The sequence below is a fragment of the Chiroxiphia lanceolata genome, chromosome 20 (assembly GCF_009829145.1).
Source record: "Chiroxiphia lanceolata isolate bChiLan1 chromosome 20, bChiLan1.pri, whole genome shotgun sequence".
Lineage (NCBI taxonomy): Eukaryota > Metazoa > Chordata > Aves > Passeriformes > Pipridae > Chiroxiphia > Chiroxiphia lanceolata.
This window is the reverse complement of record NC_045656.1, coordinates 10,817,644-10,833,113: the sequence shown is the minus strand read 5'-3', so window position 1 is coordinate 10,833,113 and position 15,470 is coordinate 10,817,644. Positions and strand designations below refer to the sequence as shown.

The 15,470-nt window shown below is 46.5% G+C and overlaps 1 protein-coding gene across 1 annotated transcript in view; it reads left to right on the top strand.

Annotated features, from left to right (window-relative positions):
- The window catches only part of NF1 (neurofibromin 1), a 74,838-nt gene extending 59,744 nt beyond the window's left edge, over window positions 1-15,094 (top strand). The window contains 20 exon segments of the mRNA XM_032707769.1: window positions 610-821; window positions 1,020-1,081; window positions 1,194-1,205; window positions 1,207-1,260; window positions 1,262-1,304; window positions 2,107-2,208; window positions 2,771-2,911; window positions 3,237-3,363; window positions 3,910-4,041; window positions 4,531-4,666; window positions 5,476-5,516; window positions 5,519-5,629; window positions 6,494-6,616; window positions 7,288-7,429; window positions 8,095-8,193; window positions 8,862-9,004; window positions 9,651-9,697; window positions 10,372-10,592; window positions 14,652-14,686; window positions 14,689-15,094. Coding sequence (XP_032563660.1) covers window positions 610-821; window positions 1,020-1,081; window positions 1,194-1,205; window positions 1,207-1,260; window positions 1,262-1,304; window positions 2,107-2,208; window positions 2,771-2,911; window positions 3,237-3,363; window positions 3,910-4,041; window positions 4,531-4,666; window positions 5,476-5,516; window positions 5,519-5,629; window positions 6,494-6,616; window positions 7,288-7,429; window positions 8,095-8,193; window positions 8,862-9,004; window positions 9,651-9,697; window positions 10,372-10,592; window positions 14,652-14,686; window positions 14,689-14,834 — 2,129 coding nt within the window. The 3' untranslated portion in view covers window positions 14,835-15,094.
- Window positions 15,095-15,470: the final 376 nt, after the last annotated feature.

Sequence of the window (15,470 nt, the reverse complement as noted above, 5' to 3'; positions counted from 1 at the left end):
CTGAGTTTCTGTAATCTTGTCCTTTGTTTAAGTATCTGAAAGCTCAAGTTATGTCTGTGTGTATGGAAGGGTGAGTGGGTGCACACACACACACACAGAGGCTGTGCTCTGGCACAGGGAGCCTCCCTGAGCCCTCCTTGCTTGCACAGGGGGTTGGAGTGCACCGAGATAACCTGCAAGGGCAGAACTGTGAAAATAGTCCAGTGCCAGAGCAGGCCATCATTTCTTCTGTTTTAAATGGCTTTCTTCATGTCAGTGCCAGAGCCAAAAGCAGAGTTTGCTGCTTTGAACCTCCATTCTTTTGGTATTTCAGAACAGGAACGCTCTGGGTTCCATATCTGAATCAGTGTGAGGAGAAGTCACAGAACCACATCTTTGTACCTGTTTTTAGAATCCCTCTTCCTTGTGCCTGGTTTCAGCAATCAGTGCAGGGGGCCCAGCTGTTGTGGCGTAATTGGGGAGCAGCAGCAAAGGGAACAGTGTTGGAATGTGCAGGAACCTACAGGCTGTTTATCTGCTCTGGTGTTGGGAGGGTGAGGCCTCAGAGTGTTAAAATGTGAGTTGGAACTTCCAAGGTGTAAATCTAATACGTAAATCTTTATTCAACAGAGGAGACCAAGCAAGTTTTAAGGCTGAGCTTGACTGAGTTCTCTCTGCCCAAGTTTTATTTGCTGTTTGGGATCAGCAAGGTGAAGTCGGCCGCGGTCATCGCCTTCCGCTCCAGCTACCGCGACAGGTCCTTCTCGCCCGGCTACGAGAGGGAGACCTTCGCTCTGACCTCGCTGGAGACCGTCACCGAGGCCTTGCTGGAGATCATGGAGGTACGGGGGCCTCAGGGAAGGTCCCTGAGGGAGAGGGGCACTGCTGCCCGTGCTGCAGGCTGGCAGTGCAGGGACACTGCCCTGGCGTGGTTAGAGATACCAAGAGCTGACTCCTGAGAGTAAACTGCTGCACACTCTGAATTTACAAAGTACTTCTTCTTAATGTCACATGTATTCAAACAGTCTAATTCTTTTTAGGCCTGTATGAGGGATATTCCAACGTGCAAGTGGCTGGACCAGTGGACTGAACTAGCTCAAAAGTACGTGGTAGTGTCACACCCTGCCTGGTAGCACACCGAAATTCTCAGCTTTTTGTTATATGGGGTTTTTGTTGTATATGTGTTTAATGCAGTGTCCTCTGTTTCTTCATAGGTTTGCATTCCAGTAACCCCTCCCTGCAGCCAAGAGCACTGGTTGTCTTTGGCTGTATAAGTAAACGTGTCTCATGGACAAATAAAACAAATCATCCGAATTCTCAGCAAGGTATATGGGGCTGTCTGTTTTCTTTGTGACTCATAAAGTAGCTAATTTTAGCTCTGTCTTCCCATCAAATATAGAACTTGGCATAATTTGAGGATAAATATGTTTTCAAGCATATTTTTGTATAGAACTGATTGGAAATACACTTTCTGTAGGCCAAGCCTTTTATTTTGAATTGATTTGGTGGCAATAAGTTCTATCACTGCTGTGACTTGTAGAGTAACAGTAGGGCTCGATATTGAGTTTAACATTTGAGACAAAGGTGGATTCAACAGTCAGTTATTTAAATAAATGAGACATTTTCTGTTAAGGCATTTACCTGCATGCACATGATTCACAACTTCCTTTCTCCTAAAGGAAGTGCATAACCTCATGTGTTGTAAGTAAATATATTTATTTACAGTCTGCCTGGACTGACAGTGATGTTCCCTTTTTCTGAAGAAGGTTGTGTTCCATAGCAAGTGAACAGTGTGCTAAATATGTGTCCTTTAAGCATTTTATTCGAGTTTATGGACATAAACTTTAATTGAATGGCATCTAAATGATAAAAGAGCTTTTCTCCAGCTCTTATACCCTGCTCTGCACCCTGGCTGTTGTGGTGCCTGTTGTGCAGCTGCTCTCAGCAGTACATATATCACTGCTGTGTAAATCTCCATTTGGAAAAGTTCTTGAGAATTGGTGTAAAATGAGCTCAGGCTTTGTAATAATTGAGAGCTGCAATTATTGTGTAGAGCTTTGATCTTCTTTTTACAAAGCAAAATGTAATTATGGTTGTATTTTTAATTATTCTCTTTTCTTACAAAAGGGACTTGAGAGCTGTTTAAAAGGTCCTGATAATTACAATAGCCAAGTTCTAATAGAAGCCACAGTTATAGCCCTCACCAAGCTGCAGCCTCTTCTTAACAAGGTAAATAACTGGCTTTTTAGAGTAAACAGAGAATGTATTTTATAAATTAAAATTCTAATTGTGGGTATAATCTCAGATAAGTGTTGGGGGATCTGAAGTTCCCACTTCACTGCTGTGACTCATGCTTGGAAGTACCACATATGGGACATGTGGCAGATTGTCTGTGGGACCTGTGCAAAGGCTTTGGAAATGCTGCAGGATGTTCTGTTCTGCTTCCCCAAACTGGGCCATGGCCACGTGGGCAAAGGCTGTTCCCAGGCTTGCTTTCCACAGCATTTCCAGCCCTGGCTTGGGGTGTCTGATTGCTGGTACGGCCCTTCCACGTCAGGCTGGAAATGGCAGGGCCTGGTTTGCTGGGAATTCACCCAGCTGAGGGTACTGTCAGGTGCCCTGTTTGAGCAGCAAACCAACAGGTACAAGGAGGAGCATCTGTTTTGTTGGAATGGATGGCTGAGGACAAAACCTGCTACGAGGAGGACAAGCCCCCCCATGGGTCCTGGTTGTTGTTCATCTACAGGAACTGACTTGGAAGTGAACTGGTGGCTCTCTCTCTCCCCTCCAGGACTCTCCTATGCACAAGGCTCTCTTCTGGGTGGCCATGGCAGTGCTGCAGCTGGATGAAGTGAACCTGTACTCGGCAGGAACAGCACTGCTGGAGCAGAACCTGCACACCCTGGACAGCCTGCGGGTGTTCAATGACAAGGTGAGCTGGCAGCACTCAGCTCTGGCTGACCCTTCAGTGATGTCAGAGCTGTTAAAGAAGGGGAAAAAACCCCCAACTTTGTCCTTGTGGGCACTGCTTAAGCAACTAAACCTGAAATTTGCATTAGAAATTGTTTCACTTGAGTGATAACAACAGCAGAACTAAGATGTGGAGATGAAACTCTTATTGCTCTGTGTGAAACTGGAACAGAAATGTCCAGATGTGATCTGTGATATTTTCCTGTGACCTCTTAAAGGAACTGTTTTGTCACTTAAAAAAGTAACTTCCAGTGAGGTACTCTTTTATTTTATTTCTTTTGGGTCAGAGTCCAGAAGAGGTGTTCATGGAGATCAGGAGACCACTTGAATGGCACTGCAAGCAAATGGATCATTTTGTTGGGCTAAATTTCAACTCCAACTTTAACTTTGCACTAGTGGGACATCTCCTGAAAGGTAAGAGTGTATACTGCTGTTCCTTTTAGATGAACACTCTTAATTTGGAAAAAAAACAAGTCCAAGCATAAAGGGCACAAACGGGGTGGTGGATTTTAAGTAACTTGGATTACAGAGTAGATGCAGAATTAAATGTTCTTTGACTAAAGGACTTTGCCAGGTTTCCTTTATACATGTCCTAGAAAGGTCTTTAATGCTGTAAATTCTGAACTGTCACAGGACGTGGGGCTTCATTTCCTGCAGTTCTTTACTTCTTCCTCCAGTGTCTCTGTGTGTTTGCCTGCACTCAGGCTCACTGTTCCTTTTAGAAGACAGATTTGTGGGGCAATAGATACAATGCATGCACAAACGTTTGAAATTATGTGGTTTGAGGGATGGGACAGAAAGAACTACTCCTGAATATGCAATTTCTGACAGTGCTGTGCTTCCTTACCCTTGAGACAGAGTGTCCTGAAAACCTACTGGAAAATATTCATAAGTATTTTCAAAACATTAATGCTTCAGAAATATGGGTTCAAGAATTAAATACAATATTTTATTTCTTAGGGTACAGGCATCCTTCTCCTACCACTGTAGCAAGGACAGTGAGGATTTTGCACACACTCCTCGCTCTGGTTAACAAACACAGGAACTGTGACAAGTTCGAGGTGAACACCCAGAGCGTGGCTTACCTGGCAGGTAAAATGAACCAAGCTGCCTTTTGAGTCTGTGATGGAAAAGGAGTGGATTATTTGGGAATTCCTTCAGGTTTAGATTGTTGGAATTGTACCAGCATAAAGGAAACTTGTAACTGGAGGTGGACAGGAGTGTGGGCAGGGTGGGTTCAACAAGGAAAGCTGTTTGGGGACTGAGGGCTTTGCCAGCACAGCACCTGCTCTCCAGCTTTGGAAATCCTTCAGGGAGGCTGGAGGTTTCTTGGTGTAAATACTGAAGGGTGTGTCTTAGAGCATTCAAATTTCTAGTGGTCTAGAAACAGAAATTGTGACATGTGAGGGCCAATGTGTAAATCTTGTCATCGTCACTGGATGGGGAGTATAATTCTTTTAAATGACCTGCTTTTAATCTGTGCATTTCATAAGGTGTAAATACAGCTCAGTGGTCTTCTTTGGGCTCAGTAAAAACTGTAAATTGATGGCATATTGTTTATATTGTTCAATGCATTTCCAGCTCTGCTGACAGTGTCTGAGGAGGTTCGGAGCCGCTGCAGCCTAAAGCATAGGAAGTCTCTCTTGTTGACAGACGTGTCAATGGAAAATGTTCCTATGGATACATATCCCATACATCACAGTGACACTAGCTATAGGTTGGTTGTCTGACTTCTAGATAAGTTATCCAAATGGCAATATCTGTTTCCTTTAGGAAGTGACCTGGAGATAACCTGTGGTATATTGAGGGTTGAACCCCCACTGACAGCACTGAGTTCCTGGGCTGTGACTGGTTCCTGACCAATTTACTGCTTCCACTGTGATCAGGAGTCAAAGACAAATTTAGGCCTGGAATTCACACAGATTTAATTTTCAATTTTCAAATCCATAAAACTATTTCAGAGTTTAACTGCTCTGGAGGCTGTAATACTTTTTGCTAGCATATTTCTACAAACCTGATTTAATCTCATTTATATTTTAGAAGAAAGTTCTGTTTGTGCTTTTAAGAGCTCCAAGGCATGTACTTGTCTGTGCCACTGGAAAACCCTGACACCTTATTACAGCCTGTCTGTGTGCAACCAGAGACATCAGCCAGGGAATCAACCTGGAAGTGCCATGGAGAGCCTGTGTCTCTTGACAGGGAGCACCTTGCTCTGTTTTTAGCATTGAGCATGGAGTAGCTGCATATTAAATATGTTTCATCTTGCCCCACAGGCTGATTTGCTTGTGTTTTTCATTACTTTATTTTTTATCTCCTCAGCATTACATTCACATCAGATTGTTTGGTTTCACTAGCTCAGACATTTTTGCAAGCAAAGTAATTACTGTGTCTTAATATGTGCTTAGGGTAAATTAACTTGGTGGGAAATATGGGTTTAATAAGGGGTAGTTTGGCTGCTTGAGAAACTTAGGCCTGAATGTGCAGAGTTTGAAAGAGTTCCTTAATTTAATTTCTTTGCACTTGCAGGACACTAAAGGAGAACCAGCCCTGGTCATCCCCCAAGGGGTCAGACACCTGGCTGCCAACTACCCGACCGTGGGACAGATCAGCCCCCGCACCCGGAAATCCATGAGCCTGGACATGGGGCAGCCTTCACAAGCCAACACTAAAAAGCTTCTAGGTTATTTAAGATAACTAAGTTGTTGATTTTTTTTCTACAGAGTACTCGGGAAGCATTACTGGAGAAAAGTTATTCTCTTGTATTGGTTCTGACTTTAAGGGCTTTGTCCTGATTCAGAGGAATATGTACAGTTTCTGCAAATACAGATTGCAGGACACTGGACAGTTAAAGAGGACTCAGTTCTTTTGGTCATGAAGGGAGGGAGCAAGAGTGACACTCCAAATGTGCATGTGAAGTGGAAAAGGGAGAAAAGGAAGAAAAAAATATATTCCAGTCACTAAAGATTCCTCGTGCCAATTTTCTGCTACCAGCCCTATCCAGCAAACCCAAGAAGTGAATACTTAGCTCAGCTGCTCTGGTTTGTGCTAGAGATGGTCCCAGAACTGGAGATGTTTTATAAGCAATCTGATTTGTGTTCATGGCTTCTCAGGGCATCGTGTTTCCAAACCAAGTCTTTTATCAGAGGAACGAGCTGAGTTGCTCTGCAGAACTTGCGGGAGCCCTTTGGCCTTACCCAGGTGGCAGAAGAGGGGCATTTCCTTCATTGCAGCCCTGTTCCTGCTTCCTTTTCAGTACCCACCTTGTGGCATGTGTCTCAGTGTGGTGTGGTGCCCAGGGGTCCATGGCATGCCCACCTGACTAACTGCATGTTCTCCTCATGTGTGTTGTGAAGCACTGTGGAAACTGTGATGGAGAGCGGCATGGTGTGACCGTCCTGTCTGTCCCATCCCGGAGAGCGGGAGAATGTCCCCAGATTCCTGGCAGTACACGGTAGAGAGGGGAGTAGCTTGGCCAGAAAATCAGAAGAAGTTAGAAAATGGATTCAGGTTTAATGTTTTTAATTGCCTGATAAATTGTTTTTAGGTACAAGGAAAAGTTTTGACCATTTGATATCGGACACAAAGGCTCCTAAAAGGCAAGACATGGAATCTGGAATCACAACGCCTCCCAAAATGAGGAGAGTAGCCGAAAATGATTATGAAATGGGTGAGAAACAGGACTAACATTTTAAGAATAATACTAATTATAAACACTTTGTATATCTATACAAAGGATTATTTCTAAATTGAGTGTTTATTTACCAAGGTTACTCCAAGGTAAGGGAGAAGCACCTTTCTTAGCAGTGCTTCTGCAGGGTGCAGCCTTCCTATCACTGGCAGCTGAGGCTGGAATTGGAGCTGCTCAGTTTACAGGTGCAGAATCAGGGCAGCTCCAAAGTCCTGCATATAGGAGTGCAAGCAAATAAACAACATTTGGCTTGTTATAAGTTAATAAGCCCCAGCTGCAGATTCCTGCAGGAGATGGAATGTGACCTGATGCCTGGAATGCCTCTCTTCATCTTCTCCCCCATCTGCTTCCTGTGCCCCCACCCCCAATTGCAATGCAAGACCAGGGTTCTTCTCTTGTATCTACCTGACCCTGAATTTGGTACTTACACCCTGGGCCTGTATTTCACTGACAAGGAAATTGGGGTTTTTGTTTGCCATCCGATACCACATCCCATGGACTGGTCCAGTGCTGCTCTATTCCAGCACAGTCGTTGCTGTCACCTCGCTGAGGAGGCTGGTGAACTCTGAGGTTTGGACATGACTGAATCTGTTGTGCAGGAGCTGACCCTGCCTTGCTTTGGGTTTATTTTGCTCTTTTTTATCTGGCAGAAACCCAGAGAATATCACCACAGCAACACCCACATCTCCGGAAAGTTTCCGTTTCCGAGTCAAACGTCCTCCTGGATGAAGAGGTTCTGACTGACCCAAAAATTCAAGCTCTGCTGCTTACAGTTCTTGTAAGCTTTCTTCTGTGTATTGTCTGCTATTTTCTGATGTCCTTCCAGCTCCCAGTGAAGCAAACGTGTTCCTTGGAGTGTTTCCTGGCTGAGTTTTATCATAAACTAATTTTATATAATAAAAGATTATTAATATATAGGTCAAAAGAAATGAAAATTGTTGGAATCTCAGCATAATTCAGTTTAAAAGTCATTAGATAGTAATGTAGTACAGTCTGATAGACCTTCCTTCAGCTGTGCCAATGCAGTTCCCAAGGCACAGACAATTCAGAGAGGCTCAGTTGGACACTTGTGTCCAAACCCAACTAGATGAACTTACTGCCAAAACAGAGGCTGTTACCAACTGGTTTTGGTGTTTCCTAGTATAGACATAAGTGAATCTTCTGTAGTGCTGCTTCATGCTAGTCAGAACTGTCAAGCCCTTACCCACAGCACAGTCAGGGCTGTCAGTGAGCTGATGGAGTCTCTCCCTGTGCAAAGTGCCAGGCACTGATGGGGTCTCTCCTGTGCAAAGTGCCAGGCGCTGATGGAGTCTCTCCTGTGCAAAGTGCCAGGCACTGATGGAGTCTCTGTGCAAAGTGCCAGGCACTGATGGGGTCTCTGCTGTGCAAAGTGCCAGGCACTGATGGGGTCTCTGCTGTGCAAAGTGCCAGGCACTGATGGGGTCTCTCCTGTGCAGGCCACTGGTGAAGTACACCACAGACGAGTTCGACCAGCGCATCCTCTACGAGTATTTAGCAGAAGCCAGTGTTGTCTTCCCAAAGGTCTTTCCTGTTGTGTGAGTACCTCTCACGTGTGGGTTACGAGCTGCAGGCTGGCCATGGCTGGTTGGTTTTGATTTGCCCCCCAGGTGTGTTTCAAAACTGATTTAAAGCCTTTTGCAGGTACTCTGGGTGTATTTCTTTAGATATCTGTTGTAGTTTTGCTGGAGCAAATACGTGTAAAGGAAGCCCAACTGTCAGAAATTAAGGTGAGCAGATGAGCACCATTTAAAGGAATGCTGCCTTGTTCTGGCTTTATAAAGTCGTGGTCAAAGCCCACCCAAGTTCTGTGAGTTACTGAAACAATGATTGTCAGTAACTGGCATTTGCCTTAAAACCCCAGCGTGGCAGAGACCTGCAGGCAGCTCAGTGGGACAGAGCTCCATGGGTTTAGAAAGCTGCTTTGGGACTGTGGCTGACAGGAACACAAATCCAGTGAAGAATTTGTGCTTTAAAGGAATTAAAATATTTGCAATTTAAAGTGCTGGGGGAAGGCTGTAATGGTATATGGTTATACTGAAAGTGCTGCCCTTCGTTAAGAGTCCTCATGGAACACTGGGAATTGTGTTCTGGAATCACTGAGGTGTAAAAATCCCACCTGAACTGCTGGTTACTGTAGTCAGTTTGGAACTGCAGATTTATTTTATTTAATGACCAGAAAATAAGCCACTTCTCTTTTCTTCAGGCATAATTTATTGGACTCCAAGATCAATACCCTTTTATCGCTGTGCCAGGATCCAAACTTGTTGAATCCAATCCATGGGATTGTGCAGAGTGTTGTCTACCACGAGGAATCTCCACCCCAGTACCAAACATCTTATCTACAGAGTAAATATTTTCCCCTTCTTTTCAAAACTGCTGTATTTTGAGTTAGATTTACTACTGAAAATGTTTCCAAATTGCAGCCCTCCTGGACTAGTCAGGCAGGCTGGTGTGGCACCTCTCCAGCTTCAGGTATCCAAGGAAAAATAAGAGTTTGCAGATTAAAAATAGTCCTGACATGAAATATTAGAACCGCTGCAGTTGTGCACCAAATATTAAAAGTATTTCACTATCTATCTGAGTAAAAGATGTTGGACCTCAGGATTCTGTTTCCTCCAAGCAACTTAAAGAAACACAGAATGTGAATGGTGGTGATAGATGATGAACTTTGTTATCTTCATTAACTAGGGGTCGATTTAAGTACTGGTAAATTCCTTAGTGTAATGTTTGGTTTTCAGTGCCTGAGCTCACTTGAACTGGGACACTTAAAACCAAAACATGTTTTTATGGTCCTTAGTCAAAAACTTTCCAGGAAGATCCATAAGAGCAGGTGACAGTTGAGAAAAACTTCAATGCTGACAGAATTTTGGAACTGAGATATGGAATCCATGGCAAATTCACCTTTGAAGATGAGGGAGCACTCATTCTGTGCTGGTCATTCTGTGCCAGTGAGAGCTGGGCTTTGAGGGTCATGTTCCATTTGTTGTTGCAGGTTTTGGATTCAATGGGCTGTGGAGGTTTGCTGGTCCCTTCTCCAAGGTAAGAGCTCTGTGTGCTCAGGAGTTTTTGGCCTTCCTGGGGCACGTTGGTGCTGCAAGAAAGATGCACATAAACAAGGCACAGGATTGCTCTAAGCAAGCAGAAAGCTGTCAGGCTCACTTCTTGGGCTAAAACCAGTTCTGAGCCTGCAGCAGGGGCTTTGATACACTCAGATAAACTACCAGAATTGGGGAAAAGCAGTCAGGTGTGTAAGGGCACCTTTTCCTGCTCCCAGGGTCACTTTATTACATGTATCTTACAGTGTAAAGGGTTAATTTGATAAGAAAGATGATTCCATAAGGTTAAACTCTGTGTCAGAGCAGAGCCAGTGGAGCAGTGCCCGTGTGCCCAGCCATGCCAGGGGGAAGGGCTGAGCAGGGCAGTGGCCCAGGGGCAGAGCTGCCAGAGCTCTGCAGCTCAGTCCCTGGGGAACAGCCCCCCTTCCTGCCCCTGGGCTCCCACACTGAAGTTACACCTACAAGTGGTCTTTAATGTGCACATTTAGATTGATCTGAAAAAGACCACAAATGAGTTTTTACAGATGCATCAGATGCTGTTTAAAATTTCCAGGCAAAGCGGTGGGATTGCAGCGTGAGCTCTGGAGCAGAGCTCAGACTGACAGGAAAGTACAAAGAAAAGAACAATCTTTCTTTTTCCCCACCCATCTCCCACAGCAAAACCAAATCCCAGACTATGCTGAGCTCATAGTGAAGTTCCTGGATGCCTTGATTGACACGTACTTGCCTGGAATTGATGAGGAAGCCAGTGAGGAGTCCCTACTGACCCCCACGTCTCCGTACCCCCCGGCCGTGCAGAGCCAGCTCAGCATCACTGCCAACCTCAACCTCTCCAACTCCATGACCTCACTGGCCACTTCCCAGCACTCCCCAGGTCAGTGGCTGCTCTGGGACCACCTGGGTGAGGGAAGTGGGGGAATTCCAGGTTTGGGAGCCAAACACTCTGTTGGCTCTTTGGATGTGTTTGTGCACCAAACATCGGCGCCTTCCAGAGTGAAATGAATATTAAACTGTTTGAGCTGTTACTCCAGCTCAGATGCTGGATTCTGTCCAGCATAAAAGCTGTCTCCCAGGTCACTCCACATGAAGGGAAAAGCATTAAGGGCATCAGAACAGACAGCAGCTCCATCTTCATGTGGAACATGTGCAGCAGTAAGGGCTTGAAAAGGAATAAATATAAACACGTAATCATGTAATTTGCAAGGAGAAAATGCTGATCTGGGCACTGCAAGGTAGCACATGTTGGGAAAAATAATCCCTAAGTGTGCCATGCAGAGTGTGCTGGGCTGACAAAGCTCCAGCTGACTGTGTGATCCAAGGCCAGTGCCCACACAGCAGCAAAGGGGTTGGACTCTACCTCCAAGGAAGAAAAGAGTTCATGTGGATACATGAGAAAGGGTCAGCTCAGACTGGTGGCCAGAAATATGTTGATGGTAAAGTGAAGGTGTGCAGGAAAGGAACAGTCATCCAAGGCAGTAAATGGATAAAAACACTCAACTCCTGGCAAGGGGAGAAGGGAATTGTAAGGAAATGCAGAGGTGAAATTTAACAGCAAAGGTTTGCAGGGTGAAAATAAATGAAGAGTAAAAATCACTCGGTATAGCAGCATAAGGCAGAAGAAATTAAATATAGGAAGAAGATGGAATTTATGTCAAAGAAATCTGCATGAAGACTCTTCTTGAAGTGATTTTGGAGGGGTGGTTCCTATACTGAGGAAATCTTTTCTTTGTCATAAAAATTACACTGTGAGATATTTCTTAAGGGATGATTTAGCTGTTGCAGTTCTAAATACACACTTCAACCAACTTTTTATTTCTACTTCATTTCTAAGCCCAGTGGAAGCCCAGAAAGCCCTTGGATTAAGGTGTTCTGGGTTTTTTCACTCTCTTGCTCCCTGGTTTCTGCTCCCTGCACTGAACCCTGCTGGGCTGGGCTGGGCTGGGCTTGGCTCTGCAGGAATCTGCCCTTCCAGAGGCCCCTGGCTCTGGACACTGGGATGGTTTGTGTTCAGGATGCAGAGGTGCAGCAGGGGTAAGACAGGGCTCTGTTTGAGTGATTTGGTAGTGGGGATTTCTTTGGGAACAGACCTTGCTGTCAGTGTGGAATAAGGACATTCTGGGCAGCATCTTTCTGTTGAGGACATTGGTGGCAGCTCCAGCAGTTTGTTTCCAAGGGTCAGGTGATGGTGCAGGATTGGGCTCTCTGTGAGGAAAAGAAGCATTTTGCTGTGTAAATGTCCTCCTTCCTTCTGCCCCACTTTCTGTTCCCTATTCCTTTGCAAGCTGAGAGGAAGGAATTAATCCAGCCTGTCAAACATTCCTTCCAAGTGCTGTGCAAACACATGGCTTTTGTCAAAGGCTGGTTAAGAGTCTCCACAAATAGAGTTGGGAACTAGGGAACTCGTTCAGGTTAGTGGTGAGTCTGAAATGACACACTGATGACACACAGGGCACTGTTTGCTTGGAAATGAGATGTAAAACACCAGTGAAAGCAGCACCGAGCTCCCTCACCACACTGAGGCAAAGAAACACTTTCAGCCAAGTGAGCTTTTGGTTATGGTTACAAATATATTAAGTTGCAAATACATGAAAAATTCATTTCTTGCATCTGAAAACAACCAGGCCAGATCATTGTTTATAAATGTTTTGTCTGTCACCACCTCTGCTCCTTTCCCTCCCCTTCCCCGTCTCATGGACATTATTCACTTACCTTTATTTCTTTCATTCTGTGTCTGTGAAGCTTCTCTGCCTTGCTCTAAGTCTGCAGTTTTCATGCAGCTGCCTCATCCAGGTACTCTTCTTTCATCATATTTGCACGAAATGCTGCTTGAGCTGTGTCAGGGTGGGGCTGTGGCATGAGGAGCAGTTACTGACACGGGAATGGCTTCAGCGAGCGCTACACTGGGGCCTTTCCTGGGGGATGCCAAAATATCTGATGGTAGAGCAGAGAGAGCCAGGCACGGCCTCGAGAACAAATCTGGCAACAGAGAGGTGGATGCTTGGTGTGGAAATCACCGTGCTGCACGTGTGAAGCTCAACTGAAGCACTGTTTGGTGTGAGCTCTTTAGAGTTACCAGGAGTCAGCTCCAACCTCAGTGACTCACCAGCAGACGTGGGTTCTTTGGGCTGACAGCAGCAGGCAGAGGGGCAGGAGATGGGGAGCTCCACACCACTGCATTTCTGCTTTGTATGGAGAAGTAAGAGAAAGCTGCAGAGGAGGGTTTTTGCTCACCCCGGGGGTTGTTCCTGTCCTCAGCGGAGTTGGGGGGTTTGTGCTACTGCCCACACAGGGAGAGGAAGGTGCAGCCTGCAGCAGCCTCAGCCTGCAGCAGCCTCTGCTGGAGCCCTCACGCTGTCGCTGTGCCAAGTGTGGAGGGTGTTCTTTGTTCCCATTAATGCCACTGACAATCACTTCCCTGTACGGAATTGTGGAGATGTCACAGTAACAGGATTTTGTTCTAACTTTTGTATTCGCTGTCAGACATTCTAATTTTTGCTGCTGATTGTACTTGTAGCCTCTTGCCTAAAACCACCCGTCCTGCTCCTCATTCCAGTGCTGCACCTGCCGTGGGTGTGAGGGTGTCAAACACTCCTCAAACAGTCACACTGTGGCAGCTCCGCAGCCGCTGCTGCTGCAGGGCTGATTAACCCCCAGCCAGGGCTGATTAACCCACAGCAGGGGCAGCAGAGAAGGAACAGCTGGTTGGGAGCACATCTGCACTAACACAGCTCTTGGCTTTTGGGGCTTCGAGTGCCGGTGCCCGAGCTCAGGGGCGGCTCCCACGGCAGGTCTGGGGTGGTGTTGTCGTGTCAGTGCCACGTTTACACTAAAGCAGTTCATTTCTGAAGTTTGTTTGATGTGAGACTTTGAGCAAAACATAATAGTTACCTTGTCCTGCAGAGACCATCTGAAGCTTCGGGTGTGAGTATGTAAGTTGTGCCCTCAGAAAGGGCACAAACCTCGCCTGTCCCCCACAAAACTCTTCCTGCCACCGGGGCTGAACTTGGGCAACAGCAGTTCTTGTGAGGAGTGTCTCACCTGCTCTGTGCCTGTTTCCTGTGAATACCCACCGTAGAAAACTGTTTCTTTACTTGTTAAAAGTTAAATTTGATGGTTGGATTCAATGACCTTAAAGGTCTTTTCCAACCTTAACGATTCTGTGAGTCTGTGAATTGTTTTTATGGACAGTTTGAATCATTACAGTTGGTGTCTGCACTTGACACTCAGCTGTTCAGGGAAACCTCTGCGTGGGTTCTGTTCCTGCTGAGTGCAGCACGAGCCAGCTGAGCCCTTCACTCTCCTGGCAGTGAGACAGAGTCCTCCCAACTCTGATTTGTACCTTCCGTGCTTTTACTGAGCTTTTTTGTGAGCCAAGATGCAGTGTAGAGGGAAGGGGGGTACCTGAATACACACTAATCTTTCCTGATAGCAAGAATCAGCCTCTGCCACTGCAGCAGAATCCTGGGTTCAGAAATGAACCTTCCTCTCCCTGCTGTGCCCCTGTTCCACAGCAGCCATTGGTTTTTGGCTGGAAGAAGCCTGTAGGTTTGGCAGTGTGGCCCTTCCTCCTGGAGAATGCAAAAGCAAGACTGGAGCCAAACTCACTGGCTCAGTGTTCTCACAGCACTCCGGTGCCTTCGTTTCCTTGCCTCTTCCTCCTTCCCTCACTTAACCAGACGTTTTGTTTTCATCAGACACACAAGATCTCTCGCTTTTCCTCTCCCTTTCCTCCCTGCTGGCCCCAAGGGCTGCAGGGGGAGGCAGCGGCTCTCAGCCCTGCCCTGCCCCAGACATGGTTTGATTCTTTCTCAGCACACCCTGGCGGGGCCGGACCCCGTGGGGGACCCACCTCATCCCGGCCGTTGTCTCCAGGGCAGGCGGGTCCCCCCGGCCCTGGGGGCTCCCCGGGACTGAGCGCGGGCCTCGTGTTTCCGCAGGATCGACAAGGAGAACGTGGAGCTCTCGCCCACCGCCGCCACGCCAACAGCGGGAGGATGCGCCACGGCTCCGCCAGCCAAGTGCAGAAGCAGCGAAGCGCCGGCAGCTTCAAGCGTCACAGCATCAAAAGATCGTGTGATAGTTGCTTTTTAATTTTATTTTCTATCTCTGGACCTGACTGACGCGCGCGGCCCCTCCCCGAGGGCCCCGCGCCGGGTGTGATGCTGCACTTGATTTGTACAGTTCCCATCCCGTCGGCCGCGTCGCCAGATGATCAACTCCTGCCCCATTGCCTGAGTTAACGCCTTCATCCCTCCCTTCTGTTTGGTTTAAGTGTTCCAGAACCGCGTGGATCCCGAGGGACGGCGGAGCCGGGGGAGGTCTGGAGTCCTGGGCTGCAGAGCCGCGTCTTGTCCAAATCCAAAGCCATTTCCCAAAACAGCCCCGCCGTGCACCTGCTCTGGCCTCGGGTGTTCCTGCTCTAAAGGGAAGTGTTGGTCCTTAACCCTGTTTGCACACCTCAAGGTAGTGGCTTCCTGAGCCAGGGAAGTTTCTCTAATCCTGGTTTTAATCCAAACGTGTAAGATTTTAGCTGTGGACTTTTTTTTACCATACTGAAAAGAAACTCACGATAGCCACAGTACAATGTGCTTAACAGAATGGTGGATTAGGTTAAATTTCAGGTAATTAGCAATAAATGGGAGAGGAAGAGGAGGCTGCAGGAGTCCCTCATTCCCCAGATTAAGCTTCACGCACTTGGACTGTACATGGACCAGACTGGACAAACTGGCTTTTTTCCCCAAGCTTTTTTTTTTTTT